This window comes from Balearica regulorum, chromosome 2, assembly GCF_011004875.1.
Source record: "Balearica regulorum gibbericeps isolate bBalReg1 chromosome 2, bBalReg1.pri, whole genome shotgun sequence".
Taxonomy (NCBI): Eukaryota; Metazoa; Chordata; class Aves; order Gruiformes; family Gruidae; genus Balearica; species Balearica regulorum.
Genome location: NC_046185.1, coordinates 119,353,059 through 119,378,376, shown reverse-complemented (window position 1 = coordinate 119,378,376; position 25,318 = coordinate 119,353,059). Strand labels below are relative to the sequence as shown.

Sequence of the window (25,318 nt, the reverse complement as noted above, 5' to 3'; positions counted from 1 at the left end):
ACTATTCTAGGCCAACTGCTTTCTGAATAAGGTGTTAGGATAACTTTGACCAGCAGGCTCTCTTTCTAATTTGCTATCACCTGGCCATACCAATAATGCCACATCTCATTAAGTGTCTGAAATTTAACCACAGATTTTTCACCTCAGATGTTATTATCCTTCTTATTAGAGTGGCTTAGGCATATACCTCACTTTGTTTGCATGGATGCTTGTTCCACTGTGACCTATCCATGATTTTCAACCCCACCACCAGGATCTGTGAGCTGGAACCCATCACACTAATCACGCTGTCACCTCAGGCTGTACCAAAAATGCCTTAACCTAATACTCATCATTAGTACAGCCTAGACCAACAGAGCCTTCATTTGCTGTCAGTGCAGCTACTTGACCCCAACTATCTTGGCTTCAAATGACTGCACCAAGCCAAGACAGCTGGTGCTACAGCTCAGTTTATTTAATCAAGAGGCAGTCTTGGCTCTGAAAGAACTGCAGCAGCCTTTGTGTGTTTGAATATTGTGTTCCACACCTTGTCTCCCCTGTCTCAACAGGACCCGCACAATAGGAGCGTGGGTCTACTGACACTGGCTTGTGGACAGCCTGTACATTTTCTATACAGGTACCTGTTGCTGGGAGTAGTGGAGCCTATGTATACAGTTACAGACTGGCTCAGACTCTTGGGGAAACTTCTGCTTAAGCATTGGAAGGAGATCACATGGAACAGTTTGGTCTACTAGGCTATCTTGGCCCAAGCCACTCGGTTTTGAAACAAAACCAGTGAACTATACTACTCTCCCCAACAACAAACTGAACTGGATCCTGCTGCAGATCCTGAGAGAGATGGCCACCACAGAACAGAAAAGGAGGATTTAGAGAGCCAGTATTTTTTTAAGTGTGTGCCCTGTGAAGACGTGCAACAGAACAGCAAAAGAAACTTAGTATGCAAGCCCTCTTTTAGTACTTGTACTAGTTTTGGCTGGGATAGAGATAAATTTCTTGCTAGTAGCTTGTATGCGGCTATGTTTTGGATTTGTGCTGAAAACAGTGTTAATAGCACACCGATGATTTCATTACTACTGAACAGTGCTTACACAGCATCAAGGCCTCTTCTGCTCTCACAATGCCTGGCCAGCGAGTAGGCTGTGCACCACATCTACAGGTCTTTTCTATACCTCCAGGGATGGTGACTCAACCACTCCCCCGGGCAGCCTCTTCCAAGGCTTGACAACCCTTTTTGTGGAGAAATTGTTGCTAACATCCAATCTAAATCTCCCCTGGTGCAACTGGAGGCCATTTCCTCTTGTCCTGTCGCTTGTTACTTGGGAGAAAAGAGACCGACACCCACCTGGCTACAACCTCCTTTCAGGGAGTTGTAGAGAGCAAGAAGGTCTCCCCTCAGCCTCCTTGTTTAAGCACAGTTCCCTCAGCCGCTCCTCATAGGACTTGTGCTCTAGACCCTTCACCAGCTTCGTTGCTCTTCTTTGGACACACTCCAGCACCTCAATGTCTTTCTTGTAGTGAGGGGTCCAAAACTGAACACAGTGTTCGAGGTGCAACCTCACCAGTGCCGAGTACAGGGGATGATCACTTCCCTCATCCTGCTGGCCACACTACTTCTCATACAAGCCAGGATGCTGGTGGCTTTCTTGGCCACCTGTGCACACTGCTGGCTCATATTGAGCCAGCTATTAACCAATAGCCTTGATATTCCATACCATATGATGTCATGCTCAGCCATAAAACTGGACGAGAGTTTGGTGGGAAGGCTGCTTGCTCCCAGACTGGCTGGGCATTAGTCATTTGGTGATGAGCAATTGTTTTCATTTGCATCGCTTGTCTGTCTTCGGTTTTATTTTCGTCCACATTTGTTTTTTCCTCTTCTCCTTACAATTCTTTTTAATTCTTATCATTTCTTTCTCACTTTTACTATTCTGATTCTCCCCCATCCCACCAGGGCAGGGGGAGTAAGCAAGTGGCTGTGTTGTGCTTAGTTGCCAGCAGACAACCTTTTCCCTTTCCTCTACCGTGTCTGCTCTGCTGGGCCATAGGTGTTTATTAGGCATTAATGAACTACGGGGTCCCAGTAACTTTATCAACTTGCTCCAACACAAGGAGCCTCCACCATCCTGTCCCAGGGTGTGCTTCATGGGTCACTTCTTATGTGACTTGGGCATTACCACTATGCACCTACATTTTTCCTCCAGCCTGCTTATGCCCCAACCACTGATTCTAGAAAGCAAATTCAAGCAAAGAAATTAAGTTAAATCTTTTTGTTTGATATGCAATGGGGGTGGAGGGAAAAGGGGAGCTTGCAATGAAAGGCTCATGTTCCTTTGTTCCTCCTCCATGTTATCTCAAGTGAAGAGACAAACGTCAAGGATGATAAAATTTAACAGTAGCTTGAAACAATGAAGTAACATCCCCAGCATTTTCTAAAATAATATGCTCTGCAACAGATTCAACACAGGTCACTGCTTCCATCTAGGATTCAGAATTGCAACAGATATGCCTTCATTCTGTAGGATATTTGATAAGGCCTCCCGCTGTTTATGTGAAGAAACACTTTTTCTGGTTCAGAAAGAAAGCTAGTACATCAAATGGCTTTAGGGATGCCCAATGAGTTTCAGTACAAGAAACAGGTCCCACTTTTCCAGATGGGACCAACATGCAGTTGCTACCTGTAAATAGCTGAGATCTGCTCAAAATTTTGGCTCTGTTCTGTTTGAACTAGGCTTGTCCTTTGCCTTTGTTCATCAACATTTTTAGAAAGAGAGAACTGACTAGGAGCAATGAAGATTGTGCTTTAAGGGAGAGGGACTTTGGAAGTAAGCTACAAAAAGTGAAGTCTGGATCTAGTGAGTCTGGATCTATGCCAAGTAAAAGCAGCTCTGATCGGAACACTGGGGGAATTAAGATCTCTGAAACTGAACTGACAACTAATTATGCAAGAACTGGAGAGAAGCTGCAAGAAGTAGACACCAAAAATGAGCTGTATACAATTAAGTTTTCAAGACAAGTAATTTAACGACAAGTAGAGGTCAAACATTTTGCACAACTTGGCCTGCCAGTTAACTGCACTGTACTAGGCTAGTGGGCTACAACTCAGCCTGGGAGACTGGCATCACAGGCAGCACCAACACTGGTCAGCTTGATGGAACTAAATTAGGAAGTTATTGCCAAGAGTGGTCATTCATTGCCTTATGGATGTGTTACTGCCGCTGGTTACAAGCATGACCATATGCACACCTTTCATGAACACAGGTTTTCTTGCAGCAGCTAGGCAGAGCCCCCAGCTGGTTCTTGCACTCAGTCCAGACTGAGTATCTCTGTATTCAGGCTGATCCCATAATGCATAGACTCAGTTTGAGCAACAGCATGACCCATAGCCTGGGCAGGCAAAATCTGGTAACCAGTGCTGTTCTTTCCATATCTTCTGCCAAAACACTTAAACTTGCCTTGATAATCTGTTCCTTTGGGTATTGTATCTGCCTTTTACTTACCTTGCTTATGACTTTTCCTGACCGTATAGATAAAATACTGCTGCTAAATTCATGCTAACAGCATCTGTGTTGCTGTTTGAACCACATGCCCCCTGAACTCAACAACATTCAATGTAATTTCTGAAGAAAATGAATAGTAAGTAACAGTTTGAGCATGTTTTTCTTGTAAGATAAATAATGGCATAAACCCACACTTCACATCATCCTGGGTTGGGTGGTGGGATCAAAATATACAATATCTGAAAAGGACACAGTTTGTTCAGCAAAAATGTGTATTGGAAAAACTGTTGAGCCATCATGGATAATTTTACTGTTTTGTCAATCTTTATATAATACATATAGTAGCAGTATTTTTGTTGTCTTACAGGGAAATAAGTCATATTTCGTGGCTGTATCGTTGGCTAAAGAACTGTATGTCACAGTCTGGGCACATTAGCTAGGAAATACGATCTTTTAAAAGTGTGAATAAATCCATTAACAACACTACCAGATTTTTGCCAAGTCTCACAGGAATAGGGGTGAGAAGGTTTTGAGTAAGCAACCTGCAATATGATAAGCAAAGAAAGAATGGCCCTCAGGAGAGATAAAACAAGTTAAAACTAAATGGATGCAGGTGAACAAGAAGTTTCCACCCTTTTTTTCCTTATCTCTTCAAAAGCTGGGTGGCAATACAGGAAAAAAAAAAAATCTTCCCAGTTTTTACAATCTCCTAAAAGACAGAAAAGAGCTTTAGAGTTTATAAAAAGATATCCTATTTCTTTCCTTATTCATCTTAAAAATTCAAAAGGAAGCACATATCCTTTTCCTCAACAAAAAAGAAGGAACAGCTAGCTGATGCAGTATCTTCTACCAATGTGGAGACAGCTATAGAAACTTTTAAATCCTATTTATGAAACAAAAAACCCCCAACATTTATCAAGTTAGGGCCTCTTTAAATGAATAGTTACTCTGATTTGCTTAAAACTCAGATCTGAACTCCACCATGTGCTTGAGCACAGGTCTGTGTTCACACACTTCTCTTCATAAACCCTTGCTACATAAATATAATCCTGGTCCAATTAGAAGAAAGCTCAAGCTACAATGAGACAATTTTTTTTTTTTTAAAAAGGGTGTGATAGACAAGTTTGTACCACATTTATGAAATGTATTTTTTTAAAAAAATCAAATGGTATCATCAGGTGAGCATCTACATTTTTGTCAGAACAGCTTAAATAACCACTCTTCCATAGCTGGAGGTTTCAACTGCACATCAATCAGGTTCTCCAAACAGCTGACTTGCAAAAACTGACTATGTGCAGATACATTGCTATAAAATTTAAATACTCATGGATACAAATATACACATAATAAGTTACTATATCAAATCTACAAGGCATTCACCAAATCCTGTAGGAAAAACCTACTAGTTAAGGAGTGGTAACTTACTACCTTAATAACTTTAACGAGAACACAGACTCTCACTTGAATGTATACTGCCGTAAGATGGTGGAAAATCCATGTGTAGGCATGGATCTATGGCTTTAGACTTCAAAAGAAATTTACCTCTAGAAATGAATTCTTAAATAAGAAATGTATATAAAAATATAACTTAAAGTGTTTGGAAAAACTAAGCTAAACAATATTATAAAAATAGATCCTTTAACAGAAGAAAACATCAAACCATAATGACTACATATATGTTGTATTTTAGGTAAAATTTCAAAAATATAAAAAGATTTAGGTGGAAAACCACAAACATCACAGAAAAAGTTTCAAGTAATATAGACTACTACTTCATATTTGTGTACAAATTGGGACTTCCAAAAGGCTTTAAAAATGTAAGTAACTTAAATTTCTCCATTTCTCCCTTTCTACTTTAAAAAGAAAATGATTTTCAAGTTTAATTGTCCACAAATATTTAAACAGATTATTTTGTGAGATGAAGACATTTGTTCAGGCCATAATTTTCCTGAAAATAACTTAGAAGAGGAAAATATCTGGCTGTCTGGGAGCTACAACTGTTGAAAACATCTAAAACAAAACAAAAAACCCAAGCCATTCTTTAAACCAGTGAAAAACTTCAGATTTCATTGATCTGTCCACTACACAGATCTGGTCCTGCCAAAACCGGTACTTGTTTTTAGCAATTGACAAAATGAACTTCTTTCACTAGGATCAAGTAAGTACATCTGAAGAAGACCATTACCCCTATGACAGAGTAATGATTGATGTAGTTTAATTTCGTGTGTAGTACTTTGTACCTTTGCAACTTTACACTTACCTCAAATTGGCAGTGATACATTGCTTTCATACTGAGACTGTTCTAACAGCTGGAATAGAAAACATATGAAAGCTCTATATCCTATATTGAATAGAAACTATTCAAACTGGGTCTCTCTTCAAATATATAGTTACATTTTTAATGTCATCCCTTAATATCATCTTTTAGCTTACTAATTACATCTGACAAGGCTATACAGGGACATCATCATAATTAGATTTTAATTTATTATCTGTAACAGCTTAAATAGTTTGTGTCATCAATAGTTAACTTGTAGCTAATAGGATAGCTATGCTTTTACCTAGTTATTAATTTTCTCTCAAACTGAACAAATCCTCTAGTCCTCCTCATACATGGGGTTGCACTTCAGGGGAGTACTAGCATAATATCTAATGATAGTAACACTTAAATTAGACTGCAGGAAAAGCAGCACCTAGAACGAATGCAAAAATGACAATCTCCAGAGGGAAGGAAACCCTATCATTTTTATGGATAAGTGGGTGAAAAGGAGCATGAGGCTTTGCAGATTTCTTCCTTTCTCCCAGTCCTGAGTTTGTCATCAAGAAACCTTCAGGTATCTACAGCCTCAGATACAAAATCAATGCCTTACATTTAAACATAAAAATTTCATTTTTCAAATGAGTTTTCTGCTTCCAAACATTATCAGTCAGTGTAATTGCTCAGCCAAAACCTTAAGTCTTAGTTTTGTCTAGTAATTGGATAGGCATTAAAAAAATGTCTGTTATGGTTGGCATATTAGAAATGCAAAGACAGTCAAAGTTGCTATATTTATTGACGTAACTTCCCACCACTAAACTAAGCTGATTAGTTATCAGATTTCTGCACAGGGCCTCTCAGACTAGAATATCATGGAATGAGAAGATTTTGAACATTTTTTGTTATTACTCCTTTCTCTTCCATAAATTATGGAAGATGCCAGACAATCTGCTTGACTGGCCACAGGAACAGTATCAGGAAGCCTACTCCAGCCACAGAAAAGGCCAGTCCTCTTTTACAGCACAGCACTAGTGAGACAAGATGTAACAACCTGTTGAGCCTTTATTAACTGATTTTATCCTTTGAAGTCTTAGCAAGCGTGCTGTGACATTTTGCGCCTTATGGGTATGGCTCTTAACAACAACAGGCTTGGTTCTACTTGAATGGCATAACTGTTTCTCACAGCAATTACCGTTTCTATTTTCATCCTTTTCAGATGGCTGTACTGTTGAATATCACAGGATGACACAGGTTATTTTTTCCTCAAAGGCTTCACTACTACCATGCTATTTTGACATGATTCCCACTTACCTTTTATGATACCAGACTTCTAAGTTTACCCATATGATGTTATACACTTCCACCTGAGTGACTGGCATTTTGGGTTAGAAAAACATGTCTTAATACTGTTTAAAAAAAATATTCTGAACTTCATAACATCATAGAAGAGACTTCTTCAGGCTCAACCACCACTGACTTCTCAGATAAGCTGTAACTCACATGAACATAGTGGCACACAACTACTATCTTTAGATGTTCATAGAGACATCTCTGTGCTCAAGAGCTGAACTAACTACTACAGTACTGGCAGGGAGCTGTGAAAGGCTTATGCCCCGCACGGCAGAGGCTGTAAGGTGTACACCTCCTAACTGAGGGACTTTCCCTGTCACAACCAAGCGATACAGAAGCAACATCTGCAACTACTCAGGATGATGCAAGTCTGTCTGCATTTATTTTCTGTCTTTGAAAACAATTTCTTACGTTTATTTAACTGAGAACATTTTGTTTCTAAACATTGATTAACCACAGAAAAATTGGTTTTAGGTCCTTACTGATGTTGATTTCCCTAATGTATTTGCCCTGCCAAACTTTCCATCCAGAATCACAACATATTGCATATGAACTAAGCTTTATATATGCTTAGGGTGATGTACAATAAGCAGGTATAAAGTACTGCCATGAAACAACGTATTTTCTATCTTCAGTCACTGAAGAAATATTCCTATAGCATATCCTGTAAAAGTTTTGCAGAAAACTTCTGCCTCGTAGGAATAAATAGGGGCTACTAAGGAATGAGCAAATGGCTTCAGAACCAGTTTGAATGTCTGATTTCTTCACAGAATAAGTCTGTGGGTTTTGTTTGGTTTGGTGGGTTTTTTCCTTGCTTTGTTTGTGTTTTAAAGGGTATATTAGTTTAAGTAATGTATTTTATAGGATTTTATAACTACTGCCTTTGCCTTGCTAGTAGACTTCTGTATGACTAATCCATGGTCCTCTTATTGATCGCTGTCTTAGAGTTTGTTAGTGCCTCCCATCTTGGAAGAAAATCCTGCAACTTTGAAGCCAGCTACTCCAACAACTCACTTGTATTCCAAAAAAATCAAAGTCCCATGCAACGTCACACTAACGCCTTCTCAGTGTTTTACAGTAGTTCAGACTACTGCTGCACAGGTGAGTGCGGCAGGGAGGAAGATCCGAGTTGCCAAGTCAGTGTGGTCTACTGTCTAATTTCATGAACACTGACAATTTAGCAGGTGAGAGCGAGCTGCCTGGGAAGCTAGATGCTGTTCTTAAAAATGGTGCTATGGGCAGCATAATCAAATGTCTTTTGGAGACTGAAGCTCAAATACTTTCACTGAGGAACTGAAAGGTAGAAGAATATCCTCCAAAGATTAAGATAAGTTAGAAACCTTTGCAGTCTATCTAAAGACCCCAGAAATCACTGTCATTTACCTATCATTATGTTAAACATCTGTGTATGTAAAAGATTGATACACTATACACTTTTCCCTCTCCCCCTAAGAAAAAAGTTAAGTTTGGATGTTGATCTCATCAGTGCCACTTTTTTGAACAGACTTTAACAATACAACACACAAAGACATTTGAAATCTAATTAATCTCTTGACATTGGACTAAGTCAAAGCAGCAGACCACAAGATGAATAAGGATACCTCACCCATGAAGGATGATCTTTCTTTCATGAGGTGCAAATGAGTTATGATGATCTGACTACAAAGTTTATTGCAGATCTCTTCCTTTTTAATAATTGTCCCTGCTTTAAGCACCTACCATGCTTTCTTAATATGATATTGGATATAACAACTGCTGCAGCTGACATTCTACATTTCCACTAAAGGTCCTTCCTTAGGAACTTCATTTTTTTACACAGACTGCTTGAAGTACCACATACTACTATTACCTGTCGCATTTTTAAAGAACTTCTTGAAGACTAGTTTTATGGTTTTAAGTGCTAAAACCCATAATTTCACTTTTGCTTTAGTTCCTGAGATTCAACAGCATTAACACATAAAGAATAAAAGTTTAGGATTTGCTATACTATATAATGGAAACTGGTTTTAAACACCCAGACAAACATCTCTGCTTACACTGCTAGTGGTGGTTAGTTCAGGATAGCAGCCAAACACAAGGTCACAGCACTATGGTCTGAAAAAGGTCATTCAATTCAACATGACTGGATTGAACTTTATACATACACACATTGTCTCCTTATAAGGCCATCATTAAAAAAAATTATAAACCTTTTATGGAGTATAATGAGATTCCAAAAAAGCTCAAAATGTAAACTCGTTTGTAAGTAATACTGCACTGCAAAGAAACTTTTCCTGAAAACAGAATTACTTGGAATTACTTTTTATACATTCTGAAAATAATTGCTTATATAAATGTAATAAATTTGAGGCATTATCAGGAATAAATAGCTGCAGACAATCAGAAGTTATCCATTGCAGCCTATAAGGTTTATTTTCTAACAACCTGCTTTGTTCAGATCTTCAGAATGAAGATCCCGATGAAGCAGCTAGAGCCTTTGAAACACATTTCTCTACACTCTAATATACTATGTCCAAACTCCTCCTACAAGAAAAATGCACAATGTGACAGTTACAATGAAGAATTTAATTGCCTTTGAACATCACCAGGGGACAAACAAAGTCTGAAAGCACTACTAACTACAGACAATTAAGATGATTTAACATTTTCTATTTTTAATTTGTGCAAACTATCTGTAAAATAAACCAACCAATTCAGAAACACAACAAGAAAAGAAACAAAGGTGACAAAAAGAGTGAATTGAAGGCAAAATAGAGTTTATATATCTGAGAGCTGTACTAGAATACTGTTTTACTACATTAAGTACTGTGATGAACTTGGCTATTTATTAGTCATCACTTTCCACATAATTAAGTGGTCTTGCACACTAACACCACTCGCGTATCAAGCAGCCAAACCTGACTTTGTGGTTCATCTTATGCATAGATTTGTCATTATGTCAATGCTTGTCAACAGGTACAACATGGCCAATATAGACAATATGTATTTTCAGTAGACTGCCCTAATGACTATAGAAACAGATGATCATATACTGTACTCCCACAACACCTGCTTAAGAGCTGATAATTCTCCCATCTAGAACTCAGTGTTCATTTTATAGTTGACAAATGTCAACCTTTTCAGTATGACAAGCGCAAAGTAATATATAGCTGGTTGTTTAATGATCAGTAGAACTAACAATACCCCATTTCTTACAGATTTGCATCCTATGTTCCTGACTACCTCCACAGTAATAAGTCACCATCCTTGTCACTGATGACTCCCTTTCCCTATTTCCAAAACCTTGGCACTACTTCGTCCTATGTACCCAGCTATAAGCATGTGCTGTAGTGGGAGTTGCTCCCATGCACTGACTGATCCTGTAGGATCATAGGAACCCTCCTCAGGCATTGACCAACACGCTGCTGAACTCAGTGGTTACAAACCCAAACCAGAAGACTGCAGATATCCTAAAAAGCAAACACGAACTGAATACAGAAAAGACTGGGGGATATACTAATTAATAGATATTTACAGGCCTATTAGTAGACTTCAAGATAATACCTCAGTTTTAGACTTTAATTTAATAAATGCTAATGGAAATAGAATTCACAGATGAGAAAGTTTCACCTCCATCAGTAAGAACTATTATAATGCAGGATATAAACTCAGACCAGTTAGCTCCACTTTGATCAAGTCATAACTTTATGATAAAAGAAGGAACACTGTTCAAGAGTGATGCTTCTCTCACATTTACATTCTTTAGTTCTACTTGAAGGTGAAATGACATCTTTTGGTTTTTTGCAACCTAATTTCCATAGGGATGGTCCAAGATAATAGGTTGCAAACTTAACGTTTTTAAAAATTCTGTAAATTTTTAGGTATTAAAATTCCTTTCTTTCTGTAAATGTGTAAGCACATTTTGTGCATGTCATGTATCACACTATTCCATTTGCTGTACATTTAATTGATAAGCCCATACTATTGCCTTTCCCTAAGCTATAGCACTAACTTGGGTCTCTGTCCTCCGATAATGATTACCATAGAATTTATACATACTTTGTATATTTGGACCCCTATGCTCTCTCAAGTTAACTTAAAATTGTCCAATGATTTCAAAAGACGGGGAAAGGGAGGAAAGAGACTGGCAGACAGAAGCCAAGACAGATGAAAAGAGGGCGAGTCTCACATTTTTAGGAGACCATGCTAAAAACAACCAGTATTGTGTTGGCTTTTTAGCATCTCACCTTAACTACTCACAAGAGACCTATATTAATCCCAGTCTCCTTACTGAATTGCAGTCTCAGTAATTAAACTGAATCATACTATTCCCTTCTGATTATTAAATGGAAATTGTCATTAATGTTAACAGAACAAATGTTTAATAGCTGATAACGCAAGTACAGGCCATTTTAAATTCCTTCTGTGACTTTAGGTGCATACGTTATTCTCCCTTTCACCCTTAAACATTACAAGTGGTTATCATTACATGTCTGATGTATTGTCACAGCAAAGGATACAGCTCAGGGGAGAGAGAAATTAATGCTAGGCAATCCACCCTGTACGCAAGTTGCTGAAATGCACAACTGTATCACTGTTATTAATATGAAATCACAGTAGTAATAATGAAGCAAGTGCCATCATGCAAGATTTCCTTGAGAAAGGGGAAAGTTCAACACGTAAACTGCAACCCACTTAAAAAAAAGAAATCTCTATCACCTAATATAACTCTTTTGAGCAGGAGACAGCTCTGAAGGCTAAGAGGCACAAAAGGAAACAGTGACAAGGGTCTCTGAATGATCTGTCTGCAAAAACACTGCTTCTTGCCAGCTAAAGAAAAGCATATACAGAATATGAAAGAAATCCTCATTTCTAACATCTGGACTCTTGGAAACAAAAAAAACTTGGCAGGATTGACCCCCTAACCTGAGTTCCTTATAATGTTGAGCAAGAATTTAGGAGGTTTAATTTCTAAAGCTCCATATATACATGAATTAATTATCACACTGTAATGGGGAAACTGATGACCCATAATATTCTCTCTTCAGCCTTTTTTTTTTTTTTTTTTTTTTTAAGATAATAGAATAGCTCATGAATGTTGAATACCTTCATCAACATAGACATAGAGTGTTAACAGGATGGAATAACATGCACCTTCAATAAGTTTACAGGTGACATTGAAATGAGGCAAGTTGTTGATGTGATGAAGGGCTGAGCTAACATTCAGAAAGATCTCAAAAAATGGGCTGCCAGAAACCTCTTAAACTTTAACAAAGGCAAATACAAATTCTGCTCTTGGGAAGGAATAAATTAATGTAATAGTACAGACAGAGGCTGGAAATACACACACCGTGGTTCACGCTCTTAAACATCTTGGTTGACCTCCTCTGGACTTGCTCCTGTCTATAAATGCCTGTCTTATAGTTTGGAGCTAGAAGCTGGACACTGTACTCTAGATGAAATCTCATGAGTGCCGAATAGAGAAGAATAATCACTTCCCTTAACCTTCTTTCTTATTGCAGCCCTCTTTTGCCTTTACTGTCTCAAGGTCAACTTTTCCATATGGACTCCAGGATCCTTTTCTACAAGAGGGAGCTTAGTTTCCATTTTACTAGATCATATTCTTCTCCATCATACAAAAATAATTCAAAAATGACAAGCTGAATATCAAAGATAGTGGCAGAGGAAGTTTAAGGTATTTTCCTGTAGTGAATACTATACATTTACAGTTGGTAACAAAAAGGATAAAAAACCCTCCAGTTTGTATGAAATAACTTTTGATAGAGTCATAGAATTGCTTACGTTGGAAAAGACCTATAAGATCATCAAGTCCAACTGTTAACCTAACACTGCCAAGTCCATCACCAAGCCATGTCCCGAAGCACCACATCTACAGGTCTTTTCTATACCTCCAGGGATGGTGACTCAACCACTCCCCTGGGCAGCCTCTTCCAAGGCTTGACAACCCTTTCACAATGAAGAAATTGTTCCTAATATCCAATCTAAATCTCCCCTGGTGCAACTGGAGGCCATTTCCTCTTGTCCTGTCGCTTGTTACTTGGGAGAAAAGAGACCGACACCCACCTGGCTACAACCTCCTTTCAGGGAGTTGTAGAGAGCAATAAGGTCTCCCCTCAGCCTCCTCTTCTCCAGGCTTGTTTATCCACAGTTTCCACAGCTGCTCCTCATAGGACTTGCGCTCTAGACCCTTCACCAGCTTCGTTGCTCTTCTTTGGACACACTCCAGCACCTCAACGTCCTTTGTGTACTGAGGGGCCCAAAACTGAACACAGTGTTTGAGGTGCAACCTCACCAGTGCCGAGTACAGGGGATGATCACTTCCCTCATCCTGCTGGCCACACTACTCCTGGTACAAGCCAGGATGCTGTTGGGCTTCTTATGGCCACCTGGGCACACTGCTGGCTCATATTGAGCCAGCTGTCAACCAACACCCCCAGGTCTTTTTCCAACAGAAACCTTTCCAGTAACCTAACTGTGGCATTCCATGGGGTTGTGACTCAAGTGCAGGACCCAGCACTGAGCCTTGTTGAACCTCATAAAGTTTGCCTTGGCCCATCAATCCAGCCTGTCCAGTTCCCTCTGTAGAGCTTTCCTACCCTCAAGCAGATCAACACTCCTGCCCAAGTCGGTGTTGTCTGTAAACTTACTGAGGGACCGCTCAACCCCCTCGTCCAGATCATTGATAAAGATATTAAATGGAATTGGCCCCAGTACTGAGCCCTGGGGAACACCACTTGTAACCAGCTGCCAGCTGGATTTAACTCAATTCATGACAATTCTTTAGGCCCAGCCATCCAGGTTTTTTTACTTAGCAAAAAGTATGCCTGTCCAAGCCATGAGCAGCCCACTTCTGCAGAAGAATGCTGTGGGAAATTGTGTCAAAGGCTTTAGTAAAGTCCAGGCAGACAACATCCACAGCCTTTCCTTCATCCACTAAGGGCGTCACTTTGTCACAGGAGATCAGGTTAGTCAAGCAGGACCGGCCTTTCATAAAGCCATACTGACTGGCCCTGATTGCCTGGTTGTCCTGTATGTACTGCATGAAGGCACTCAAGATTATCTACTCCAAAACCTTCCCCAGCACCAAGGTCAGACTTACAGGGCTGTAAGTTCCCTGGATCCTCCTTTTCTCCCTTTTTCATTCAAAAAAAATCGTACAGTCTACAATTACAAGATCAATACCTTCATAACATTCTTGCAAACCAAATTTCAGAAGTTCTTTACTTGGCAATTAGGCCATTAATCAATAAAGCACTGGCCAAAATCCAGGTTTTCAGTACTCTGAAGATTAGCCAATGGAGAAAAGGGATGACAGAAGATGGGGACATTTTACTTGAGATAAATTATTTTTGGCTGCTGTTCTGTTTTTCCTAGTCAGGATACTGAAGTTCAGTGAGCCCAAGTTGGTGTTATCCAATCACTAATAGTCTGAAAATATTACTAGAGTCATTTATGACATAGCACAAGGAAAAGATAAAAGACTTTAATAATGTTCCTATGCCACTTCCTTAATTTTGAAAGTAGCATGATGGAAGAGATGCATTTTATTTTTGGAGCAGAGAAGTGAAAGAGCACTGATATATGACCAGCAGCATAAAAAGTACATGGGAGTTTGCTCTGTGAGACAATAAAGAGGAGATATTTAGGGAATGGATGCAGTTTTGCCATGTTGTTAAGTAGTTTTGCACCCAATTTGCCACGCGGAAAGGCAGAGCATATTACTTTGAGTAAAGCATGCCAATTATGTGGTTACAGCGCTCCTGGGACTTGAGTTAACTTCTTTGCACATCATTGTGCACTTTTAATAAGTTATCCTGTTGCAGGTCAGTGCTATCTTAGGATTTTGCCCGACACAGAGCAGATGTGCTCAAAGACAGTAAAAGCAGCACATATATCTAAATGCCAAGAAACTCCAAGCAGTTCTAAGTGTTCTCACACCACTAACTTCAGAGTGGATCTGTTTGAAAAAGAGAGGAGAGGTGCATATTATTAGCTACAATGTCAAGTTCCAGTTTGTCTCTTGAACAATGGCATTGTCCATTCAATCCCTTCAGAGTAAAAAGGACCAGGAATTCAACTTTCCCACTTTCTGGGTGAATGCTTTACCTGCTAAGGTAATTACAAAAATGAGGGCATGACCACTACCACCAATCCTGATGGAGTTTTAGGCTGGTATGTGTTCTGATTTATCTTCTCTTTTTAATTGCATATCTAAGGAAGATCAAATTCTTCAAATTTGCTCATCACTATCACTGTTTATACTTAAACCATTAATCATACTATGTCTCATCTGGATCCTTCTCTGATGTGACAACTATAGAAAAACTACACTCTGCTGAAGTTTCCCCATCACACCCCACCCAATCTTTTTCTAGAGACTTTTAAATGGTTTTCTCTCAACTCTTCACTGTCTCTCTATGCAAATGTCTTCCTTTTCCTTCTGGAGTATGCTATATACTACTACGCCAGTAGTCTAAGTCTGATTTATTCTATACGAACAGTGCAAACAGTAGTGCATATCCGTATTGCTGGATGTCACTCATTAATGATAAACAAAAGTAATGCTATCAATGTGTGTATATCTAAACAAATTTTTAAATTTATATAGGTTTCCAACAGCAGAAACTTTCTCACCATTTTGTGAACGAAAACTAATTTCTAAATTAGAGGAGTTTCAACAATAAAACACGGTGAAATGAAGACATGGAACGGTTTGTAGACTAAGACTTCATAGTTAGTTTAGGCTCCACACTATTAGTCTACATCACTGGACTGGAACAGAAACTAGTTTTTTAAAGAGTGCAGAAACATTGTACAACTTATCCTTTCACAGGTTTGAGGAGTGAGAAGAGGAAGAACTTGCAGAGGTTCTCTCTGCCTGCACTGTGCACTGTTAAGGTCAGAGCTCTAGCCCACTCCTTTCCAAAGCTGTTCTTCATAGGCATAATGTAACTTTCAGTCAGTAATTCTTTGGTAACCACATTTTCCTGGAGGAACAGCTTTCTAAAAGTTAAATTTATAATCAACTCAATAAGGGAGGTAGATGAAGTGATGGGGAGTACCAGTCAGCTGCAATGCTATTATCTAACAACCACTATAGAATATAAATACATACAAATCTACAGTTTCACACAATGCCAGATATTACAACACACTGGGAAACTTCTACAGTAAGGAGAATGACTAAAGATAGAGACAACATACCTTCTTCAAAGAGCAACATCATGTTCGTGCTTTTATTAGCAACCATGTTATTCAGTAAGGCGATTACAGTTTGCATTGTATTCCCAAGTATACTGTTTTGGTGTTCCTGTAAAAACAACAGCAACAAAATAACCTAGTTTTTCTTTTGCAAGCTTAGAAAAAGACTATTCCCTCCCAAAAAAGTAGTAATACAAAAGCAATACTCTCTCAATCCCTTAAAGTTCAACATTTAAAATACTGGAAAACCAGCCAAATATCTTAGTAGAGCATATTAATTTCAGGGAGCCAGATCTAAAATCTTGGACCAAAACTTCTCCCATGTTCTTTTGAACTAAAAGAATTCCTAGTTAGGTCTAAAATTTTAGGACTTTTTAGAAATGACATAGGGCTTTATAAATCTAATCTCTGTATATTCAGAACCAGGAACATTTCCCTTTGTATAGTATTTCTTTTATTAATGGTATTAATTTTAGTCTTTTCAGTTTCAACTTGATAACCCACAGTAAGTCATAAAATTTATTTGTGGTTTTTGTTTGTATACTTTCAAAGTATAAAATTAATTTCACATGCATGTTAAAGACCTATTTCTGTAACAAATTGCATCACTCATGATGTCTTATGCTTGATGATTGCTTCAGTGATTTTTCACAGTTTTCTGAGACTATACTGATAAAAGGAACGTGTCAGGGTTTATAAAGAACTTTATTTTCCTCTGTCGTAGTTAACACACTTGCACACTCAACCTGACAAGGGTGGATAAGGCAGTGCAATCAAAATATTTATTTATTCACACTAGTGACAGTAATAACTCAGGTAATTTCCAAGAAGCCAAAACATGAGAAGCTTTTCCAAATCCAAATCTAGATATAAATATAAGCCTGAATACACTTCAAATCTTCCTAGAAGGTTCAGGAAATATTTTGTCTAATTTTTCAGATTCAAAGCCAAATAGAAACATACACCCAAAGTGAAAATAACAACATTAAGACAAAACTGTCATAATTTCCACATATTGCAGACTTTTCACATGCACCTAGATGACTTCCACACTTCCCTTTCCCATCAAGCTCTCAATACTGCTATCACTCAACTACTTCACTGCCACAAAATATGCCATCTCTTCTGATCCATCTCCTGTCTGACAGTATGCCTTCGAAAACAGTTATACTTTAAGTTGAACAAGACAAAAGATTATTGGTCTGAAGCTGGGTTAAATATTTCAGATGACAAAAATTACTTCAGCTCTTGAATACAGTCAAAGAAACACTCTCCCTGAAAGTTCCTTTAAGAGACAAGCACTGGTGGCCAAGAACAATTTATTTTCTATATCTCTTTGCTCAGGTATTTATGATCTCCTGTCTCAGATGTATGCTTGAAAACAACAGGAGCAATCTATCCTTCCTTAGGATAATCTTATGACCATCTAAATACCATAGCTGGTGCAGAATTAGGCTGCTTGACTGATAGCCAGCAGCAATCACAAAGAACATATTTTACTGTTCTTCTAAGAATTCACTTCAAGTCAACCTATGAATGACATTCAGAGTGATATCTCTAGTTTATAAGCCACTTTTTGGGTTGGGCCAGGACTAAGTCATCAGCACTGCATTTAGGATATGTCACACTATCTGAATACCTGCTTGGAAATGTCATATAACTGGTTGCAAGAAATTCTCAAGTGAGACACTCCTGATTTTTATTTCTTGATTAGTCTGATAAAATGCAGAATACTGTGAAATACATCTTCAATATCACTTTGGAAAGTCCTCTGTTACAGTGGTATAAAGGGTTATGTTATGGGAAGAACAAAGGTTTTCCTTTAAACATTTAACTACTGAAGGAACGGGTTTGGCAGGCAGAGGCTGAGAGTTGCTTTGAGAGCATTAATTTCTGTTTCTGCACTCAAAACCTAAAATTAAATGTTATTATTTCCTGTAAATACCATGAAATATGGTACTGTGTCCAGCTCTGGGATCCCCAGCTCAAGAAAGACATGGACCTGTTGGAGGGAGTCCAGAGAAGGACCACAAAGCTGATCAGAGGGCTGGAGCACCTCTCCTATGAGAACAAGCTGAGAGAGTTGGGGTTGTTCAGCCTGGAACAAGGGAGACCTTACAGCAGCCTTCCAGTACCTAAAGGGTGCCTACCAAGAAAGCTGGAGAGGGACTGTTTACAAGGGCATGTAGTGACAGGACAAGGGGTAATGGCTTTAAACTGAAGGAGGGTAGATTTAGATTAGATATTAGGTAGAAATTCTTCACTGTGAGGGTGGTGAGGCAATGGAACAGGTTGCCCAGAGAAGCTGTGGATGCCCCCCCCACTGGAAGTGTTCAAGGCCAGGTTGGATGAGGCTTTCGGCAACCTGGTCTAGTGGAGGGTGTCCCTGCCCATGGCAGGGGGAGTTGGAGCTAGATGACCTTTAAGGTCCCTTCCAACCAAAACCATTCTATGATATACATGATAAGGCGTGTAATACATTGACAGACAAAGAAATACAAAAACATCCACAGCCTCCTATTCAACTTCAGGCTGTATGAATTTTCTGTTCATACTAGAGCACTTTAAACTGGATCATAAGGAGAAGCGACAAGGAAGAGTGGCTCACAGCCTTTGAAGGACTGTAGTTTCCTACTAAAGCCTAAAAAAAATTAAAAAAAATATATATCCAAGAGCCCCAAAGTTCTATTTACTTTACATAGCACTTTGAGACGTCATTTATGATTTCTACAAAGAGTACAAGAAATACCTGTTCCTCTGAAAGTTTAAAATACAGCCTGATAAATTTAAAAGCAATGCTGCAAAGTATAAACACTACATTCTTCAAAAGACAAGGTAACCGATACAGAAAAAAGATACCATAAAGCCATGGTACTAAAAATAAAATTTGAAGTTATTTCCTACAGATAGCTGAAGGGTAAGAAAAACACTTTTTCAAAAGATCAACAACATGTTTATCTGGTAGTCTAGCATCACAGTATCTTATTAATTCTCCTACAGAACATTTAGAAAACAATACATTAAAAGGTAGGAATGAATATTTGTGTTATTGAAGATATTGATACATACACTAAAAACATAAAATTAAAAGCAAAAAAATTCCACAAGTGCCAAAACGAGAGCTGACTGAAATATCTTCTTTGCAAGTACAATATTTCTATTACTGCCCCATATATTTGAAGTGAACATCTTGAGTAAAATTACCTTTTGAGACATACAGTTCCAAGAGACACCGGTAGTTGCTTACAAGAGCAATATTTTGCATTCACTAGGTTAAAACATTAAAATGAAGCCATCTTCACTTGTAATGCAGATCAATTATACTATACAACTCTCTACTGAAAGACTAGCACTCATGCTTCTACTTACATCAAAGCATACATAACAGAACTTATCTTACCCTAAAAACATATAAACTAGAATTCAAGATGCAACACAGATATGTTAAGGAAGAAAAATGGTCTCTTAATGAATAAAATAATCTTACAAATGGTATACTCAGCTGTACTACTAGAGTTTTAACATATGTATCATAGATGGATTGTGACAAGATACTAGGTTTCAAGAAGCTACAGGTACGCTTTACTTTTCCAAGTCATCGCTGATTGCTGTTAGACTCGATTTTAGAGGTTTATATAAAAATATTTAACTTCTTCATAATCCATCAAGGAGCAAAGCTGATCTAATTTGTGTGCACAGCACCACAGACTGTGGACATTTAATGAACAGTGCACTTGACAGCTTTAATAAAACATAGCATTTGCCAGCAGAGATAATTAGAATTGAAGCAGCTAAATTCTAGTGTTTGGCAACACAGATGAAACAACTTCATTAAAATGTACAGCTTCGGTGAATGAAAGGCAGGAAAGCACTGGACCCTGAAGAATTAGCCTTCTCAAAACTAATTGCTTCAGCGCTTAAAAAGGACAGCTATGAAATACCAAGGGCATAACAAGGAAATACTAGTATAAAAAAAAGGAACCACAGAAGATAAATCAGACTTTTCAAACAGGACTGCACTGTATTGAGGCCATTAAATTTTTCATTCTAATTTTGAAGGGTTGTACGTTAACAAAAGAAATAATTTGAAATATTTTTTTAAAGCCAGTTAGGTAAGAGGGTGTGATTTAGCAAAGTGGGAGTAAGAATCTTGACAAGATACTATCACTAAAGCTGCCATTTCTCTTCCTTTAAGTGGATTAGAACTTAGAACACCATAGGCAAAATACAGGATTTTAATTACATTTTAGATAACAAAAGAGATAGCAATTATGATAAGAAGTTACCAATTTGGCAGACTTCACATACATGCCTCCTACTCATGTATCTAAGAATCCAGAAGAAAATGCACAAAATGCTATGTTTACAGAAATGCTGTAAATTAAATCTAAGGGACACTATATACCACAGTACAACTGCTCAGTCAACATAATCAGAGGGATTAAACTTTAACTATAAAGGGGCTCTTCTTCTCAAGCTTACATATGACCTATGAATGTAAGTTCGGTAAACAAGGGGATGTAACAAAATGAAGGCTTGATTTCTCATAAATTTGAAGAAGAAAATTACAGAAATGAACCATATCCAAATTATATTTACTAAAAGATGCCATTTCTATGTGATGATTCTTTGGCACAGTATAGTTGAGATAAAATAAACCAAAGCATTGATGCTAACAAGGACCTCTAACAAGAGCACAGTAATATTACATTTAACCTAGCTTATTTTGATATACTGTATTACTTTGTACATATGAAATAGAGGATCAGAATTTTTTCTGGACATAACAGTAGAACCCTTCTGTATGAAATGGTATTATTAGCATGAGCCTGTAAGGGACATTCACAACAGCATATGCACTATTCTTCAATCACAAGAGGAAGCCCACTGAGAAACAAATTTAATCCAGGTATGTACATAGTTGGTTAATCTGGTCTTTAACATCTTGTGGCTTTTGATGCATATGATCAGCTGTGCATAAACTTAAAACTTAGAGTATAGATCTCTAACATTAAGGTAATATTATTCTTCTTAGCGATGACCTAAGTCAGAAGTAAGCACAGCCATGTCCCTTGCTACTCTGTTTTTCAAGAATCAGCCTTTTTGAAAAGCACAGTTTTAATAAAGATAATATTTCAAACTATTTTCCTCCGGGTATGGTCGTACAACAAGGTGCAACCACTAATCTGGCAACCAATTTCTGGAATAATCATGCTTCTCAGATGTATCACAACAGTGATATATTCAGTCCACACATGAAGATCAGAAGTTGTGCAACTTTCACAGAAATTCCTGTTGGAGTATTTGGGGGGGGGGGGGGGGGGGGGGGGAATGGGGATGGGGGGGAGGCAAGAAGAGAATCTGTATTCTTAGTCATCAAGTGCTTAGGCAAAGTCAATTGAGGACAGGGAAACAGTAGTAATTTCGAAGGACTGATGAAGGAGAAAGGATACCATTAATAAAACCTAGAATGGCAAGTACCAACCAACACAAAGCAGTAGTGTTAGTCTTAGATTTTGTTCTCCCACCCACTGCAGCACATGATGCAAAATTTCAGAAGGTATTTTTTGAGAAGTACACCAATTTTTGAGAAATATATCAATTTACTAGTGTGTTCAGATTTTAGGAGACCTAACAATCTTTCTTTTTATTATGGAACTCATTTGTTACATCCTTTTCATTTCCCCAAATTCCTTCTTATCTTGGAGACAAGCATGCAATTTTATCTGTGTTAATGGTCAGAATCTCACGAGGCGTAAGGAGGAAAGGTGACATTTACAGCAAACAGAGCTCTAAAGAACGTTGCCTCTGTAGAATGAAAAGATGAAATTTGTTACTTTTAGAAAACCAGCTTCTGTCAAGATCATACAAGTACTTTTGTACAACAAACATTAAGAACTGAAAATATAAATAAGGCCAGTGTCCTTTCTCTTCTCATTTTATTCCCAAATCCTGTGACAAAATAACTTCAAAGAATGGACATGTGAACAAGAACAGTATTTTTAACACCACCTGTTAATAGTGTAACTACTTTTCCTCCTTTAAGAGGACCACTTCATGTTTCAAACTTTTAGAAGCTGAATGAACCATGCTAATCCAAGAAGGAAAATTTAAGTAGCAAGTTAAGGATTACAAAACTGCCCTGTGTCAGCAAGCATGAGATGTCTAAAGAAATTATATAAAGAGAAGAACACCTAAATGTGTTCCGAATTAGGAGGTAGACAAACTTCAAGGTTAATAAGAGGGAAATCGTATGAAGGCTTGTCATAAATACTACTTTATATGTGATGAAAAGAGAAAGATGCCAGGATATCAATATACTTTAAAAATTAACTTATAATTTTTATAGTGTAAACTACCAGAGTCCCAAATTTTGAGTAAGAACTCCTTTTTGTCCTTGCTTTTGCTTTGTATTTATCTGACCGAAAACCCAGCTATTGGCATGAAGGTTTCCATTAGTAAATTTTCAGCGAGTCAAACAGTCATCTTGGGAAGGGGGGGAAACAACAACAACAAACCAACAACACGAAACTAATGGTCCAGTTCAGTGAAATTCATGTACCATTTTTTGGTCTAATTTTCAGACAAAGGCAGGATAAATTTTGTTGCAGCACCACACAGAAAACAACCAGCCATGTGATCTTACATTCACTGTTAAAGAAGTGCAAAACAACTCAGCAGCATATCTCTAAATGCAGTGCCATTTCTTTTTCCTACAGAATTGCACCTAAATTTCTGGCACCAATGAAACCTCAAAGCTTCTCCTTTTGCTCCTGAAAACCTTAGGGAAAGAACTCATTCTCAAGGGAAATTTTCTTTACTGTCAACAGAGGGAGCCCGAGCAGACTCCTCTCTCAAGTAGAGTCAGGCTCCTTCACAGGAAACACACTCTGAAGCAATCTCCTATAAAAACATGGTTTTACCCATTCCCTAGAAGGAAGTATCCAAGCAAATAGCTTTCTGACTATTAAAGCTATTCATTGTGGATAACACTCAGAAACTCCTTTAAAAGAAGAATTTGCTCAAGACCAAAGAGACAATATGCAAAAGAAGCTATATGCATATCTTACTCTAGAGAATTAAACTTCCTTAAATCAAGGAAGATCCCAGCACCCTGGAAGAATTCATGCTGGTATGTTCTGAAGCAATGAAGCTCTAGAAGTAATTGATACCACAATGGCAGTAACTTGATATTTAGTGTCATAAACCTGTAGATACCTTGCAGAGTCTCAAGTATCAGTGAGGCATTTGAACTGCAAAGTCACTTGGGAGCTGCAATCAACCATTACACTGAGAAATTTCCATATCAAAATATTCACTCTCAGACTTGCGTTTTCAGCTTTAATTAAAAGCTAATTCTTAAACAACTTCAGACTGACAGATAGCAATCAACTGATACCTTTTTTCCGCATGTATTTTGCTTTGATGTAAAAGACACTTTGCCACTATAAGGAAAGTAGTTTAGATGAGTTTGGGGAATTTGTTGGTGACATTTTTCATTTAGAGAATATAGATTCATTAGACCTATCCAAAGGATCATATTAAAATTTTTAAATGGAAAAAGTTTGAAGGGTTCAGAATGGAATTTCTGCTTAAAATAATGAAAAGAGACACATGTTGAATAGGGTACTAAGTAAGGGCACTCACCTGGGATACTGAAAATTTAATTTTGAGTCTCTACTGGAATTGGGCATTCCCAAATCCATCATCAACTGTTAAGGAATAGGTCTCTATCTCTTCTCCCTTCTCTACAGATAACTAGTTGCTAAATTAGTAGTTAAAAGGAGAAACTGAGACTGACTCAGTGATTATACTACGTACTGAGGTGTGCAACATCCAGACTGAAATACTTTTCCTGACGTTTTCTCTAACAACTGAAAAAAACCAAACAACTGAGCAAAGTCTAGACTCTTCTGAGGAAGTAGAAAAGGGAAAGGGATGGGGAAAAATATCTGTTGTCCCTCTTAATCTCAAATTGAATGTTATAGTCTTCATACTCACAGACTTAAACTCAGTGGTGCTAGAGAAAAAGGTGTTAATTAGAAGCCACGGGCTGACAAGGAAACACAGAGAAATGGAATCTGTTTGAACGAGGAAAGAATGCTTTTTCCCTACCATAATTTAGCTGGGCTGAGGGGATATATAGTCATTGAATTGGGTTTGTGTGGCCAGGTTTTGGTAGCAGGGGTGCTACAGGGGTGGCTTCTGTGAGAACATGCCAGAACATTCCCCCCACTAGCCAAGGCCGAACCCATCAGCGATGGTGGTAGTATCTCTGGGGTAACAGAGTTAAGAAGGGAAGGGAAAAAACTGCTGAGGGAACAGCAGCTGGAAGAGAGGAGTGAAAAGCTCTAAGAGGAACAACTCTGCAGACACCAAGGTCAGTGCAGAAGGAGGGGCAGGAGGTGCTCCAGACACCACAGCAGAGATTCCCCTGCAGCCCCTGGAGAAGACCATGGTGAGGCAGGCTGCCCCCCTGCAGCCCATTGAGGTCCATGGTGGAGCAGATATCCACCTGCAGCCCATGGAGGACCCCACAGCAGGTGGAGACACCTGAAGGATGCTGTGACCCTGCAGGAAGCCCGCGCTGGAGCAGGCTCCTGGCAGGACCTGTGGACCCATGGAGAGAGAAGCCCACACCGGAGCAGCTTTGCTAGCAGGACTTGTGACCTCATGGGGGACCCATGCTGGAGCAGTCTGCTCCTTAAAGTCTGCACCCCATGGGAAAGACCCACGCTGGAGCAGTTCATGTTGGAGAAGTTGGTGGAGGACTGTGTCCTGTGAGAGGGACCCCACGCTGGAGCAGGGGAAGAGTGTAAGGAGTCCTCCTCCTGAGGAGGAAGGAGCAGCAGAGACAACATGTGATGAACTGACCACAACCTCCGTTCCCCATCCCCCTGTGCCACTGTGGGGGGAGGAGGGAGAGAAATCAGGAGTGAAGTTGAGCCAGGAAGGAGGGAAGGGTGAGGGGAAGGTGGTGGGGTTTTGTTTATTTTTTATTTTTTTTTTTAAG

General features: G+C 38.6%; 2 protein-coding genes across 4 annotated transcripts in view; one reads left to right on the top strand and one right to left on the bottom strand.

Moving 5' to 3' along the window:
* The window catches only part of TRAK1 (trafficking kinesin protein 1), a 440,848-nt gene that overhangs the window by 114,939 nt on the left and 300,591 nt on the right, over nucleotides 1-25,318 (top strand). The gene's annotated exons all lie outside the window — the stretch shown is intronic.
* The window catches only part of ULK4 (unc-51 like kinase 4), a 257,733-nt gene that overhangs the window by 77,333 nt on the left and 155,082 nt on the right, over nucleotides 1-25,318 (bottom strand). For all 3 annotated transcript variants that reach the window (XM_075745569.1, XM_075745571.1, XM_075745570.1), the window contains one exon: nucleotides 16,309-16,414. In XM_075745569.1, coding sequence (XP_075601684.1) covers nucleotides 16,309-16,414 — 106 coding nt within the window. The remainder of the gene's footprint in view (nucleotides 1-16,308; nucleotides 16,415-25,318) is intronic.